General features: G+C 44.6%; 1 protein-coding gene across 11 annotated transcripts in view; it reads right to left on the bottom strand.

The window, feature by feature from the left end:
* The window catches only part of lama2 (laminin, alpha 2), a 145,763-nt gene that overhangs the window by 28,451 nt on the left and 102,312 nt on the right, over positions 1-15,000 (bottom strand). For 9 of the 11 annotated variants that reach the window (XM_042096118.1, XM_042096123.1, XM_042096120.1 and 6 more), the window contains 7 exons: positions 14,433-14,626; positions 11,682-11,824; positions 8,991-9,089; positions 6,488-6,599; positions 3,722-3,884; positions 1,166-1,376; positions 636-752 (listed from right to left, as the gene is read on the bottom strand). In XM_042096118.1, the coding sequence (XP_041952052.1) occupies positions 636-752; positions 1,166-1,376; positions 3,722-3,884; positions 6,488-6,599; positions 8,991-9,089; positions 11,682-11,824; positions 14,433-14,626 (1,039 nt within the window). The remainder of the gene's footprint in view (positions 1-635; positions 753-1,165; positions 1,377-3,721; positions 3,885-6,487; positions 6,600-8,990; positions 9,090-11,681; positions 11,825-14,432; positions 14,627-15,000) is intronic. The other 2 variants (XM_042096124.1, XM_042096128.1) reach the window with 1 other exon arrangement.

Below are 15,000 nucleotides of genomic sequence, written 5' to 3'. Positions count from 1 at the left end.
CAACGTTCTTTATACTCAAACACATTTCAATCATTGCTATGTGTGGCCTTCCCATCATGTTGCCAAGCTCCGAATCAAACATCTAAGAATATAAAACCATAAAGAGTAATAAAAATCAATGCTGACTACACAATATCTGTGACGATGTGTACTACAATCAGTAATGGGGAAAAAATGAATGAGAGTTGACGTTTCATGTACAGTATAATGGAGATATATAGGCTGTTCTCTTACTGCTGATAACAGCTAGCAGTCGGATCATTACTGTGCATTGCTGTCGCTGTGGCAGATCTGTATGAATCATTAGGAGTGTGAGTCAGTGAGCGTTGCTGCTGGTTCAGGTTTTGGATTATTATCCTGGAAGACCCCTAGGATCCAGGGAGACTCTGGAGGCAGACTGACTCAAAGAGTAAACTACAGGCTAATATCGCCAGGCGATAATATAGTCAGCCTGACTCTAGAGAGGAAGGGCATTCAGAGTGAGTGGGCAGGAAGGGTGGATGGACAGGACACACACACAGGACACACACACAGGACACACACGCCTCACATACTCACGCATGCACGCATACACACATGCGCTCCCGCACTCACACATAATCACTGCATGTAATGGAACACACACGTGCACGCACCTCAATCTCCTGGTTGAGGTTGTCGGAGAGCAGGTTGGCCTCGTCCAGCAGGCGTTCGCCCTCCTCCAGCACGGCCTCTGTGGCCTTCTTTCCGGCCAGAGCAGCCTTGTTCTTACGCTGGGTGCACACACACACACACACACACACACACACACACACACACACACACACACACACACACACACACACACACACTCACACACACACAAACAGTTACATACTAAGTTAATACTGAGATCCATAGTAGCAACTGCAATCAGAATCCCAGGGTCCTGAATGCCATACTAGCATATGAGGTCCTAAAGGGGCTCTTGCAAGGACAAGGTATTGGATGTTGTAACCAGGCCAAAGTCAACTATTTTCAAAGTTCAAAGTAAAGCATCTTACACCTAAGCATGCATTTTACACCTCCCTACACTTATTCAGCATGTAGGCAATTGAGGGTTTCGTCAATCAATGTCCACCTCAATCTTCAGGAAAAAACATCCCTTCATGAAAAAGCATGAGTATGTTTTAGCTCCTTGGCTAACCTGCAGGGCGTCCAGTTTGCGCTGGTTGGCGTCAGAGAGCCCTCCGGCCTCCTTGATCTTGTCCTGGGCCTCCTTGAGCAGCTCCTGGGTGTCGTTGAGCTTGTGGTGGTGGTCGTCCATCTTGCCCGTCACCTCGGCTTTCAGGTCCTCGGTGGCCTGGTGGGGGTCCCCGAAGAGACGCTTGACCTTCTGGTAGAGGGCCTCAGCAGCACTGCGGAGAGAGGAGAGAGATTGGAGATTGGGGCTTTTAAAAATCCCTTTATTGGAACACTGATGCCAGGGCGAAAACATATAAGTGAGAGAGAGGAGGAGGAAAAAGGAAAAGAAGAGGAAGAAGTAGAAGAAGAAGAAGAGGAATGCATAGAGAGATGATAAACAATACATAGCAAAAATAAATAATAAAACAGAGTAGTCAACAGCATGTGTAATCATGTTTTAGAAATGCATTGAACTGGTATACAGTATGCATTGCATTGATATTTACATTGACCTTTGAGGATTGTGTAGATTAGTTTGTGGTGAGGAATATATTACTCAAGTAAACACGGAACTGCATTTTAAGTACACCAATAAGTATTCAGAAAACTGCTCTTGTTCAAAGCAATTATCGGGGCAAGGCATTGTTTTCGTAGTCTAAAGATGCAGTCTATCTTTTGTAAGTTTAAGTACTCAGTAGGGATTTAATCCCATAGCATTGGCATGACTGTTCATCATGATTTATGAGTGGAAATATAAAAACAGACACTTCCTGCCTGTCCAGTGTCCTCATCCTGACTCACAACGATATACTGTGCTGCAGACCATTAAAAAACTACACACAAACACAGCTTCACAATTATACATGTGTAAATACAATTTTACATTTATATATATATATATCTTTATCATTTATAATGTTAGGCCTCTGTACAATCTACTCAAGAACAGAGGGTGGACATCTACTTTGTCAAAAAAAAAAAAAAAATCAGACTTGCTTTGGCAACTTGCTTGCTTTGGCAACTTGCTTGCTTTTAAATGTCCATCTTCTGGCCACTAGATGGCTCTCTTTGCCCTTCAGAGGCTCTCGGGCGAGAATTCCATTTCTGCTCTAATTTGATTAGAGGGAATATTATTCCTCCTGCTCACCTCAGGCAACTTTTAATTAGTTCATTAAGATTTTTACATCAGGAATAAAAATAAGTCTCATAATTTGGTTGCAGTGCACTCATCCGCAAAAACGCTTTTAGTGGGAGCGCAAATATTCCGTGACATGCTCATGAAATTGTAGATGAAATAGTAGCTTAAGAACATATTAATAATAATTTAGTTATATATTATGACACATTAAAAGTGTACAGTGTTGAAATTAACCGGTATAAAATTGTGCATAAAAAACAGTACCCGTATCCTATCATGAAAAATGCTTAATTGTTGCCAGAGACTTTAGATCATCTCAGTTGATGTTAAGGCTGATGTCAAGTGACAGACACCATTCAGAGGGGAATTAAATCAAGGTCATGGATTTGGGAGAGGACTCCGTAGCAAAGGAACCAAAGCTTTGATTCTCCCGCTGCTTAAGAAAGCGCATTTGTTGGTGGAATGTGTGTTTTTTTCTCTCTCTTTTTCGCTGAGCAGTCCTGGCCCTTTGTTGGTGAAAGCTCAGTGATGCTGGATGAACACTGATCTTTGCCAGGTGAATACCAAGCCAGTGAAGCCTAGCTTGTATAACTTGGTCCTAGCACAGGAAGGTTAAAAAGATATTCTTTGGTGTTGGAGTGTTGGAAAAGGCTCTCACTGCTCAGCAAAATACCATAAATCATCATCCATCAAAACAGCCAAAGCTACAGCTTACTTACTCATCTTCAGTAGGCTCGGGGAGTCCAGTTTACTGGTTCTTGTAGGACACTTTTGTTTGTTCAGTGCATTGCTTATCCAAGAACAGTTTCTATGAAACTACCTACAATCTTTCGGGGGAAAAAATCCCAATCATGATCAAACTAGCCCTAGTGAATAGGGTATGGAGTATGGACCTTTAGCTTTCAGACAGTTCTGTGCCTTCACAGAGAGTGTGATCTCTGGCTGAACTCATGAATTGGAGGCTGAGTCAGCATAAAGGTGCTGCAGACTCTAATGTAAGTATAACATGGATGCTAAATGGATTAAGTAATGAAATAGGTTTAAATGAAGATGACAGACTTAATTGGAAGGTTCAGCCATCCGTGACATATGCCAGGAAGGATTCCTATGAAGACATTTGGGATGAGCACTTCAGTGTGCATACAGTATCTGGGATGTCTTTTGAGTGCACATGGGTACTGTAGGTGTGAAAATGGTTCGATATGTTAAGTGAGTTTAGGGGAAGATGTCTTTGGAGTTGGTATCATATTTGTAAGCATGTTTGTGGATTTCTGTTAGTAAATATGCATGTTGCATTGATACATTAATAAACTGGAGGTTTGTACAGCATGTTTAATCCATAGAATAGCTTAAAGAGTTGTGTATGAGTGTGTGTGTGTGTGTTTGTGTGTGTATGAGTGTCTGAAACATGCGTGGCCCATGAGGAGCGGTGAGGCCTACCCGAGCTCGTCCTCGGCGATCACCTTCTTGCCGGAGAGCTGGCGCTTGCGCATCTCAGCCAGCATGGCCTCGATCTCACGCTGCATCTCGTTCAGGCTCTTCTCGGGGGCGCCATCGCGATGGCCCAGGGTGGCATTCAGGTCTTGAGCTTTATCTCGCAGGGCTATTGAATGAGACATACACACACACACACACACACACACACACACACACACGCACACACAATATATGTAAGTACACATGCAATAAAAGCACAGCGAACCACAATCACAATCCCTTGCACGTAAATTGTTGTACATCAGACAACAAATATGATTACAGACACATACTAACCTTTCACTTACATAACCACAACACCACACACACCTTGGGTTGGGTAGAGTCTGTGTTACAGGTTTGGTGGCAAATTGTGTGCTACAGTAATATACTGATCTTTGCCAGGTTTGCCAGTGAGAAAGAGAGAGACAGACAAACAGAGAGAGAGAAAGAGGGAGAGAGAGGGGGACAGAAAGAATTGATGAGAGAAACAGAGAGAGAGACAGAGAGAGGGACAGAGAAAGGGACAGAGAAAATGAGAAAGAGAGAGACAGAGAGAGAGAGAAATCGACTGAGTCGGCGACAGCGAGGCTCTAGAAGCGTTTGAAGAGGAAGCTGCATATCATTACGAGCATCCTCATCTGAAGTCCTCGTTTTCCCCTCTAATTATTCACTGGCAGGCGACTGCACTCAGCCTTGACGAGGCGGTCGAGGCGACGTTCCAGCGCGCCGACAGAACGCGTTTGCACCGTCTCCGATCTGAGGCGGCTGAAAGAAACGTGCGTCAGCGATTGTCTCTGCCGGTTCTCCGAGGGACGCGCCGCAGACGGAACCGTACTCACTTCATTTTGCTTTCAGCTCCTCCGGCCTTGACGAACCTCTTCTTGAGGGCCATTTGTCGAACATGTGTATGTGTGTGTGTGTGTGTGTGTGTGTGTGTGTGTGTGCGCGCGCAACAAGGTCCCCACTTTGTGTGTCGCGGTGTAACGGTGTAGTCAGGACGAGCCGCCGTTCTGATGGGCTCAAAGGCAGGAGAGAACAAAGCGCGGCGCGACAAAAGAGGAAATGTGGCACTCTCCTCATCCAACCTCTTTCTTCCTCCTGCCTTTTGTCATAGTTAGCTTCCTCTGGCTCTTTTCTTCGCCCTCCTTCTCTCCACTGCGTGTTATTTTGTGAATCTTTCTCTCGCCTGCTCAGTTGTCTGGCTTTCTTTCAGGTGGATTCAAAGAAATTCAAATTCTGCTTGGCAGACTAACGTACTTTAATCAAATTAATTTGCCGCTTTGAAATCAAAACCCAATCAGTTCAAAGACGGTTATGCGAGGGATGGGGGTGAAAAAAAAACATAAGTGAAAAAAAAAAAAAAACAAGTTGCTTGCTGAATTCTAATTTAAATATAAATCATAAAATTGGAAATTAAAACAAAGCATAATTAGATGCATTCCTTAAAATCCTGAGGAGTTCAAACGTAAACTATTTAATATGATTACAAAGACAAAATATATGCCAATTACATCCGCTCAGCTCAAAATAATTACATAGTGCGTTTCAAAGGCAATTAAACTCTTTGGAACTGTGAGTCCATGGATAGACTCATCGGATACAGTCTCATTTAAACATTCCCCAGGTTTGTCTTGCAGGGAGAAGGATGACATGATGAATTACTTGATAAAGACAGCAACATGTCTCCTTGTTAATTTCACTTGACGAAGCATTACTCGTTTCGAGTAAACATCCATCTTAAAAAAATAAAAGGCCTATCGGAGTGCGCAGCTGTTTGCATGAAATAATGTGAGATGCTAATTTGATACGCGTCCATCAAATGTGGTTGTGTGTTTTTATGTGTGTGCGAGTGTGGGTGTCAACATAAGGGCTTTGCTGTAAATGGTGTGTATATGCATGTATATGTGTGTGTGTGTGTGTGTGTGTGTGTGTGTGTGAGTGTGTGTGTGTGTGTGTGGTACAGTATGTGGGTGCCTGTGTCTAACTGTTTCTCCTCATTGGTGATATTCAGAGAATACTCATTCAGAACCACACACGCTGCTAGGACCCAGTATTGCAGCAGTCTGGGCTTGATTAGGCTGCTTTTCCACTGCCTGCTAATACTTAGATCCACCAGAGGCCCCCTATTCTTCAGACCTCCCAGCAGTAGTAGGTAGTACTAACCCAAAAAACAATTTAACCAGATCCTTTTAAAATGTGTCTGGCCCCAGCTGTGGCGCACCTGCACCGTACGCCGACAACCCGGGTTCGATTCCCGCCCCGTGGTCCTTTCCGGATCCCACCCCTGCTCTCTCTCCCACTCACTTCCTGTCATTCTCCACTGTACTATCAAATTAAAGGCATAAAAAGGTAAAAAAAAAAAATGTGTCTGCTGCATTTACAGTACATGAAGAGACCGCTAGCAGTCTGCATGGTTAGCTCCCCCTCCTCCTTCTGCCCTATGCAGCATATCCAAACGAATAAGCCACCGAAATGAAACATAAATGTTCACCAACCCAAGGTCAAATGGGCGAAAGAGGTCAAACACCTTTGCTTTGGTTTGGTCTACTCTCCAGTGTAGTTCAGTGTACATAATGGCTCACTTAGCCTTGCCTCCAAAGCACCACCCACCCAACTCTCAGCCTTGTCATCTGAGCATACCAAGAGGCTTTCTTCCATTGCAACGAGAGGCCATCTTTGATGCTTTCATGCTAGAGAATGCTGAGTGCTGAGCGAGGCGTACTGTACCTTCGGCGGCCAGCAGCGTATCTTTGATGAACTGCTCGAGGTCCTTCGCTCTCTTGTGGGTGCTCTCGGCGTCTGCGTCCGTCTGCTCCCCATCAGCGGACACTTTAGTGGCCTGGAGGACCACGAAGGGAAATGTGTTCAGCTATTCACACACATCAATGTCACATACAGGCATACGGTACAAACATTCAAACACATGCTCAAAACACACAAGTACACTCAAATAACTAATATTTTTCTCTCTTCTCTTACATTGAAAACCACAGTAAACACACACACACACACACACACACACACACACACACACACACACTCATACTCTCTCTCTCACACACACACACACACACACAAACACACACACACACACACACACACACACACACTTATAAGCTCTTGAGGGTGCATGGAAAGAATGCCATGCCTGAAAGGTATGTGTATGCTCTGAGTGAGAGGTAGGTGCCATAGCAGCGTTCCTCTGTCCTCCTTGACTACAAGGCCCTCTCCTCATCATGCGGCCGAGCTGGGATCAATGGAATTAATTCAATCTACAGTATGACACCCACAGCCACCAGAAACCTTGGCTCTGTATTTGCTCAGCGTTGATGTCGAGCCAAGAGCACCTAAAGTAAGGCTGGGCAATTCTGTAAACATTTTGTCGACATCATCTGTAACCTCTTGTGATAAAGCAAGTATTGTACAGTATGTCAGGTTGTGATTGGCTTTGATTGTGTTTTTAATATGTTAAAGGTGCCATGTGTAAGAATTGAGGTAAAAATATCCAAAAGATGTGCTACACGCATCAAAAGAATGAGAAGAAATAAGGGCGATGATGTCATTAAAAAAATAACAAGGTATAGTGCTGCAGAGATAACAACCTGAATTAGCATGCTAAATTACTAGCCACAGCCCGACAGGTGTCATAATACCAGTTTCGGCCATGGGAGGCAGTATGCAGACAACATAACCGCTAGCCAAACTGCAATACACGTGTCTCGGTTGTTACTCTAGGGTAAACCAGCTCACTTTCTGGAGGTATACTGCCCCCATCTTTTATGGAACTTGGAGTATGAATTGATTTTTGACAGACATTACACATGGCACCTTTAAGAATGACGCTCCTTATAAAGACTGTGATTAACTTGAATCTATGTAATGTATGTCAATTGTCGTGGAAGATATTTCTTACAGCAATATTTTCATTTGTGACATTTTTGAGCAATTTATTGTATGTCATATTGTCTGGCCCTAACCCAAAGCTTGTCTTCTTTGCCCTACAGGAAGAGAGTTTTAATCATGTTAAGCAACACTGCACTGGTGATATTGACAGCATTTTCTTCTCAACAAAACACAGAGTGTGCATGTGTGTCTGAATATGACTAACTGTGTCATCATACTCAAAGCTTCCGAACTCATTAATTTCTGGTGCACACGATCGCAAGGGCCCAGCAGTGGATCGGTCTGTTCTTGATTAAGCTGGCTTTATACTGGCTGTAGATAATAACATCCACACAAATGGGCCACACAATATTCTTCACACTCCCTCATCTACATTAAAACCTAGACAGAGTGTCTGTGCTCGGCCTATCACCTCAGCAATACTTTGAGAACATAATAGCCGCAAGCGGCAAAGAAAAAGCAAGTGATCTCCTCACAATATGTCATCAGGACACCTGTGAGTTCATGGACACCAAACCTGAAGTAAATCTAATGTAAGACTGGTAGAAAAAGCCTTTCTGTTGCCAGATGGTGGCGCTATGCCAGACTGCCATTTTTCATAATTATCATAGGCAATAACCTATGACGTTTGAGCCATGGCAATCACTGTACAGCCAACACAGTTACTGAATACTTATGCACCCTATATTTTAATAAAGAACATTTATTTATTTACGATACATTATTCATTCACAAGGAAAATTGGTGTCCTTAAAGGTTGGATTTTTCCTAATTTTTTTAATTGAGGCATTAAGATCCATTTTCAAAAGATGTTTTTTTTTTATTCCTCTTTTTAGTCAACTTTAGCATGGGGCTGAAGACTTTTTATAGGCACTGTACAGTCTGAACCAGTGTAACCATGAAACACACAACTCCAACCAACCCCTACCTTCCCACTCCAACGCCAAGCATGTTGTTTACGCCTGGACCACTCAATTGGCCTCTTCAGTTATTTATCAGACTCGGAACAGAGGAGCAACACTGTAAAGCTCACCTTGACACCTGATGAAACACCTTTTCACTCCGGCTACAAAACCTTGGAACATAGGCTCACCTCCAGAAACGCAGTCCCATAGAAACAGAAACCATGCGCGGTACTGCATAGAACTTCAATCGGTTTGTTTACACAAGAGTGCATCATCAGGCCTTGGCGCAGTGATGCACTGACTAGGCCTCTACTCACTTCGGTGAACTGTGTGTGCGAACACAAACCTAATCTGAAGTGTTTGTGTACTTTGTACGCATACACGTGTGTGTGTGTGTGTGTGTGTTTGTTTATCTGCCTCACCCTGCTCCTCAGCTCGTCCATCTCGGTCACCAGGCTTCCTAGGTTGCTGTCGGCCAGCTGCAGCAGCCTCTCTGGCGCCCTCTGTGGCGAGAGCATGTGCTGCAGGGGGGACACACGAATCACAAGCAGGCATGAGGAGGCATCTCACACACACACACACACGCACACACTCACTCACTCTGACAGATTCATCTAACAATACAAACACATCTGGGCCAGATCCTGTTTGGAGAGCACAAAAGTGATTAGCCTACGCCAACCAAAGTCTGACGAGAAACGTATATTACCCAGGGCATCTTCACTAGCTGCCACTGACAGTGGGGCTGGTCTTTATTTGGAGAATAACAGTGGTATGCATTAGGAGAGAGATGGCACTGATGGAGTTTCAGAGTTGACAGACTGCATCTGGCTTATGCAAATCATCTCAGTCCCATATACAGCATACAGAATGATTCACCTATGGAGTTATTTTCAAACAAGCTTGCAAATGGCTCCTTAAGGTAGGGGTAGGACAGTGGATGGGATACATGTTCAACTGGATATGAAAGGCACTTCTCTAGTTCCAGAGCTGTAAAAGTCCAGTTCAGAAAGTAAAATTCCTACTATGTATTGGTTCTACCTGTGCGCTTAACACAGGTGGTTTCACTAATTAGCTGATCTACCTGGCTGAAGAGTGGTGGTAATTACATTCAGCTGGTTTTGTGAATGGTTGGAACAAATATATGTGATAGGGCTTTTACTTTCTGCAGCCAAACTTTTACACCTCTGTCTAGTTCAGATAAATTGGACGTGGTCCCATTCAACTCATTCAATGTCAAATGTTTGTTTGTTTTTTTTGTTGAATAAATATATGAAATCTTGAAGGCAGGTTTTTAGGAGAGTCCTGTTGACAGAGGAGGGATTTGTTAGGAAGACGTGATTGAATCAGTGATGTTTTTGTCAGGACTGATCTTATTCACTCTGAGCAAGTAGCTTCCTGGTATCACTGATATTAGGTGCTGAAAACCAAGACAGGCCATGGCAACACACACACACACACACACACACACACACACACACACACACACACAGACACACGCACACACAGGGGAACATCTCTTGTTCAGCAGCACTCAGAGAACCGGCTCCATCCATCAGAGGGAAGCTTGGCAGACTGACAGCCCCACTCAAGCCGTCTGCAAAGGGCATCAGATCCCCAGGACACCCCCTCACACACACACACACACACACACACACACACACACACGATACCTTCATCTTCCCCACTATTCACTTTCACCATCTCTCGCCCACACACACACACACACGACACACACACACACACACACACACACACACACACACACACAATCTTCAGTTTGCCCTTTACCAGTGATCTGCATCTTTGTTGTGGCTAATCTCCACTTCCCATCTCCGTAGCATTTCTATCCTAATATCTTCACTTTCTCTATATTCTTTTTTAATCCCGGGATTTTGTCTCCTTATGCTTTTTTAATCTGGGGATTTTGTGGGGTAGAGAGAGAGAGAGAGAGAGAGAGATGTTGTGCATACACATTACTGTGATGCCATGAAAAGTACAGAGAGAGAGAGAGAGAGAGAGAGAAAGACGGACAAACAGAGTGCGCTCCTAGAGAGAGATAAGGAGAGATGGTGGTGGTGGTAGTCTGTCTGTGTGTGTGTGTGTGTGTGTGTGTGTGTGTGTGTGTGTGTGTGTGTGTGTGTGTGTGTGTGTGTGTGTGTATGCATGTGTGTACCCATGATATTAAGCTGTCTCCTCTCACTCTCAGCTCTGAGCATAAGAAAAGAGAGGTGGTGGTGGGGGGGGGGGGGGGGGGGGGGGTGTTGCGATGGATCCATCTCCTGGTCTTTTTGACGCAAGTAACACAAACACAAGTGTAGGCACATATACACACACAAGTACAAACATACACAAGACACTGACATTTGCCCAACCTGGCCAGGTGCATACTTTAACCAAGCCTGTTTGTTCATTCGAGTTGATTCAGATAGACAGAAGCAAAGGGAAACAAACTCAGGAGTATAAACAACGTACACACAAACACACTAAAGCCCAGCCATCACACATTCCAGCTGCCAAATATGTTTAACATAGCAGGCAAATCTCCTAAGAACCCAAACTTACCAGAAACTGACTAACTAAAACATATCTTGCCATTAGACTAGACAGGTATCTCAGCAGAAACAGGTTTACACTACGACATACAGTATGAGTACAAGAACGGGCAGCCATGTATAGCAATTACCTCTCTCACAAGCTACAGCACCCTTAACATACCCTATATCATGCATATCTTTTAAAAAAACAAAACATCATTAAAATGCACTAATGTCATATGCCAAATAATTAGCATGCACTAATGTCATATGCCAAATAAGTAACCTTCAGGCTTCTTTATGAAACAAAAAAGTATTCTTGTTCCATCTTCAACGGCATATTACTACATTTGTAAATCTTGTGTGAATAGCCATGTGTGAAAGCTACAGTACCCTCAGCCATAGACAGTTCATCGACTGCGCTAAACTAGACGATCCATCTCTGCTTTAGCTTTATCGAAGCTATGTTAGGTGATCAGACAGAGAGCTCTCCCTGCATATCTGCTGCGTGGTGTTATGGAGCACTGTTATACTGTGTTTAAATATGGCACCTGAGCGTCACCCTGAGGGACCTACTTTGAGCTCTTCGGTCATGTTCTCGAAGCGGTAGAGCACTTTGTAGGGCGGAGGCAGAGGAGTGGTCAGATTGACATTGTTGATGAGACGCAGGAGCTTGTCCATGTCACTGATGAGAAGACCGGCGCAGTCGTCATCACAGGCTGGAGAAAGAGCACACACACACACACACACACACACACACACACACAATATTTAGAGAGAGTAAGGCATACATTTTTTGTGTGAGAATATCCACAAGCATGCTTGTACGTGTATCTGTCTGTGCACACGTGTGTGTGTGTGTGTGTGCGCGCGCATGTGTTTATGTGTGTGTGTGTCAGAAAGTCCATCTGTGTTACATGAACAGGACATTAGAGTGACCGACTGTCTATTTTCTCCTTGTGATGACACCTTTTTGAAACAAGGACTTCCTGTCTCTCTCATGGAAGCAGGAAATCAGCCTGAGGAGTGGTGTGTGTGTCTGTGTGTGTGTGTGAGAGAGAGAGAGAGAGAGAGAGAGAGAGAGAGAGAGAGAGTGTGTGGTATATATGTGTGGAAGTGGGGGAATGTGTGTGTAACCACGGGCAGGGGTCATGGGTGTTAACGGCTCGATGCCCAACCATGCCACAGGCAAAAGAAGGGGTGCACACACACGGCCAGTCAGCAAAGCATGTGCGTACAACACACACACACACACACACACACACACACACACACACACACACACACACACACACAAGGGCAACCATGTCAGGGACCAAGGAGGGACACTGCCTTGGGAGATCAGTGTGCGTGTACGTTTAAACATAGGATCTGGCTTTGTGCCTCGCCAGCATCCTCCCACACACACACACACACTCACATACAGAAACACTTTCTCTGTCACACACACACATCTGCACACACATACAACCACACACATTCTCTGTCTCTCACACACACACACGCGCGCGCACACACACACACACACACACACACACACACACACACACATACACACACACACTCTCTCAAATGCATACACACACATTTTAGTCTCTTCCAATTTACCAGTGCACCTCCACTTCCCCCGGCAACAGAAGTGCACCTCATTGGAAGAGGGACTACTTCAAGGTGCCATCCTCCTTTCAATCAGTCAACTGTTGAAAATCCATGAGTCTCCCTGCTCATTGCAAATTAAAGGGACGTTGGCAGGGGGGAGGTGTGTGTGGGTGTGTGTGTGTATGTGTGTGTGTGTGTGTGTGTGTGTGAAGGGGGGGTTGGTGTGGGTGGAGGTAGTGGATGTGATGAGAATAGACGAATAAGAACCCATGCGTGAAATTCAACACAGAGTGTGAAACGGTTTTCGGCAACCCATTATGAGTGTTCGACATGCCACGAGCGATTGGTGGGAAGCAGAGGGAAAAACACACAAAATAAATACATATGGGGGGGGGGGGATTGGATTGCTGGAAAATAAAAAAGAGTGTGAGGGACAGAGAGGAAAACAAACTTTTCAAGGCTTTGCTGAAACCTCAAGTTTCCCAGCACAGCAAAGGCAATGGGCTCCACCTGCTGTGCTCAAACATCTGCACTAAACAATCAAAACACACACACACACACACACAAACACACACACACAAACAAACACACACAGAGACACACACACACACACACACACACACACACACACACACACACACACACACACACACACACCTACATACACACACACACAGACACACACACAAAACCAACATCTCTACTTCAAACAGCTGTTGTAAAGTCTGCATCTAGGTGGCCAGTGACGGTGTTGTCATTAGTCCAACAAACACAGCAGCAAAACTCCATGCATGTCTCTGTTCCTGTTGGACTGGCAGTAGCACTCTTCATACTCCGCTACTGACCCCCAGGAACAGAGCGAGTGAGTGAGAGCCATTACCTCCTCGTCAGAGTGGAATGACCCTATCACAAGTTCACATCTGTCTCACACTGCAGGCCTCGACCAGTGTTAGCCTCCGTTAGCAACTGACTGTGGCATGCAGCATCAGAAGCCTTACCACTGTGGACTCACTCCAGTGTTACCCTTGGGGTCAGTCCAGGCCTGGCCAAATGCCAGTGTAAAGCAGGACTGCGTCCACTTGCGCTAGGCTGCGTCAGGCTACACACTCATTGTGTATAACATTAGGCTGGTGTGAGGAGTACATTAGTCTTTTACGGCTCAATGTCAACCGAGGAAATACTAGACCTAAAGCTAGACTAGAAAACTAGACTTAACATATTCTCACTAACCATGTAAATGTCTGTTTCACCATAAGGCCAATCAATCAAAGGTTTCTGCACTTTGTTTTTATAGATAAAATTAGGTTATTTACGCAGAGAAAAAGACTGCTATACAGACATCCTGAAAGACTGCAACAGTTACATCCTGATGGAAGATTATAAACATGATTTATGTGTACAGCAGTTTATGTTGTTTATGTTTATGTTTATCAAACTCTCATTACCTACGCTACATAGTCTTATTTGCTTTTATTATCTCACTCTCCATATTTCAAGTTTTACACTCTTCACATAAATAATATATACAGCCTATGTACAACATAAAACTATATTTTCATTTATCATACATGTAATTCTGCCTCAGATACAGTCTCAACGTTGTGTGTGTGTGTGTGTGTGTGTGTGTGTGTGTGTGTGTGTGTGTGTGTGTTTGCGTGTGTGTGTTGTGTTGTGTTGAGTAGAGGCTGCTGGTTGTTTGGTGTGGTCAGTAAAGGTTAGCATACGTACACACGATCCCATCAGGCCCACACACATGCCTCTCCATGCACTGGTCACACTTGAGGCCGCTGGACCCCGGGCGACACTGGCACTGGCCCGTCAGGGGGTGGCAGGGGTGCGGCAGCGCCCCCCAGGCATCACACTTACACTCCTCGCAGCGCCCGCCCGGCGCCCGCGGGTCGCCATGGAAACCGGTGGCACACCTACAGGGATCGGGTGGGGGTGGGAGGGTGAACAGGAAACTCAGTGTGATACTCTTGTGTGATACATCCACATAAACACAAATCAACCCACACACACACACACACACACACACACACACACACACACACACACACAGAGAGACACATGTGTTGCAGCTGTGAGGACACTCTTGGAGATCTACCCATGGTGTAAAATAATGAGCAAATCCCTAATGATCTGCATTTGACTGCCATGAAAAACACTGAGTGAGAACATGAAAAGACAGGCAAAAAGAACACACTTCAATAATAGTCTGTAGAAGCATTCACCATCACATGTGTGTTGTTTACATGTATCAAAACCACACTTGTTACACACACTAGCTGCTATTTTG

This window comes from Alosa sapidissima, chromosome 6 (genome assembly GCF_018492685.1).
Source record: "Alosa sapidissima isolate fAloSap1 chromosome 6, fAloSap1.pri, whole genome shotgun sequence".
Classification (NCBI taxonomy): domain Eukaryota; kingdom Metazoa; phylum Chordata; class Actinopteri; order Clupeiformes; family Clupeidae; genus Alosa; species Alosa sapidissima.
The sequence above is the reverse complement of the archived record's forward strand: the minus strand, read 5'-3'. Positions and strand labels throughout refer to the sequence as shown.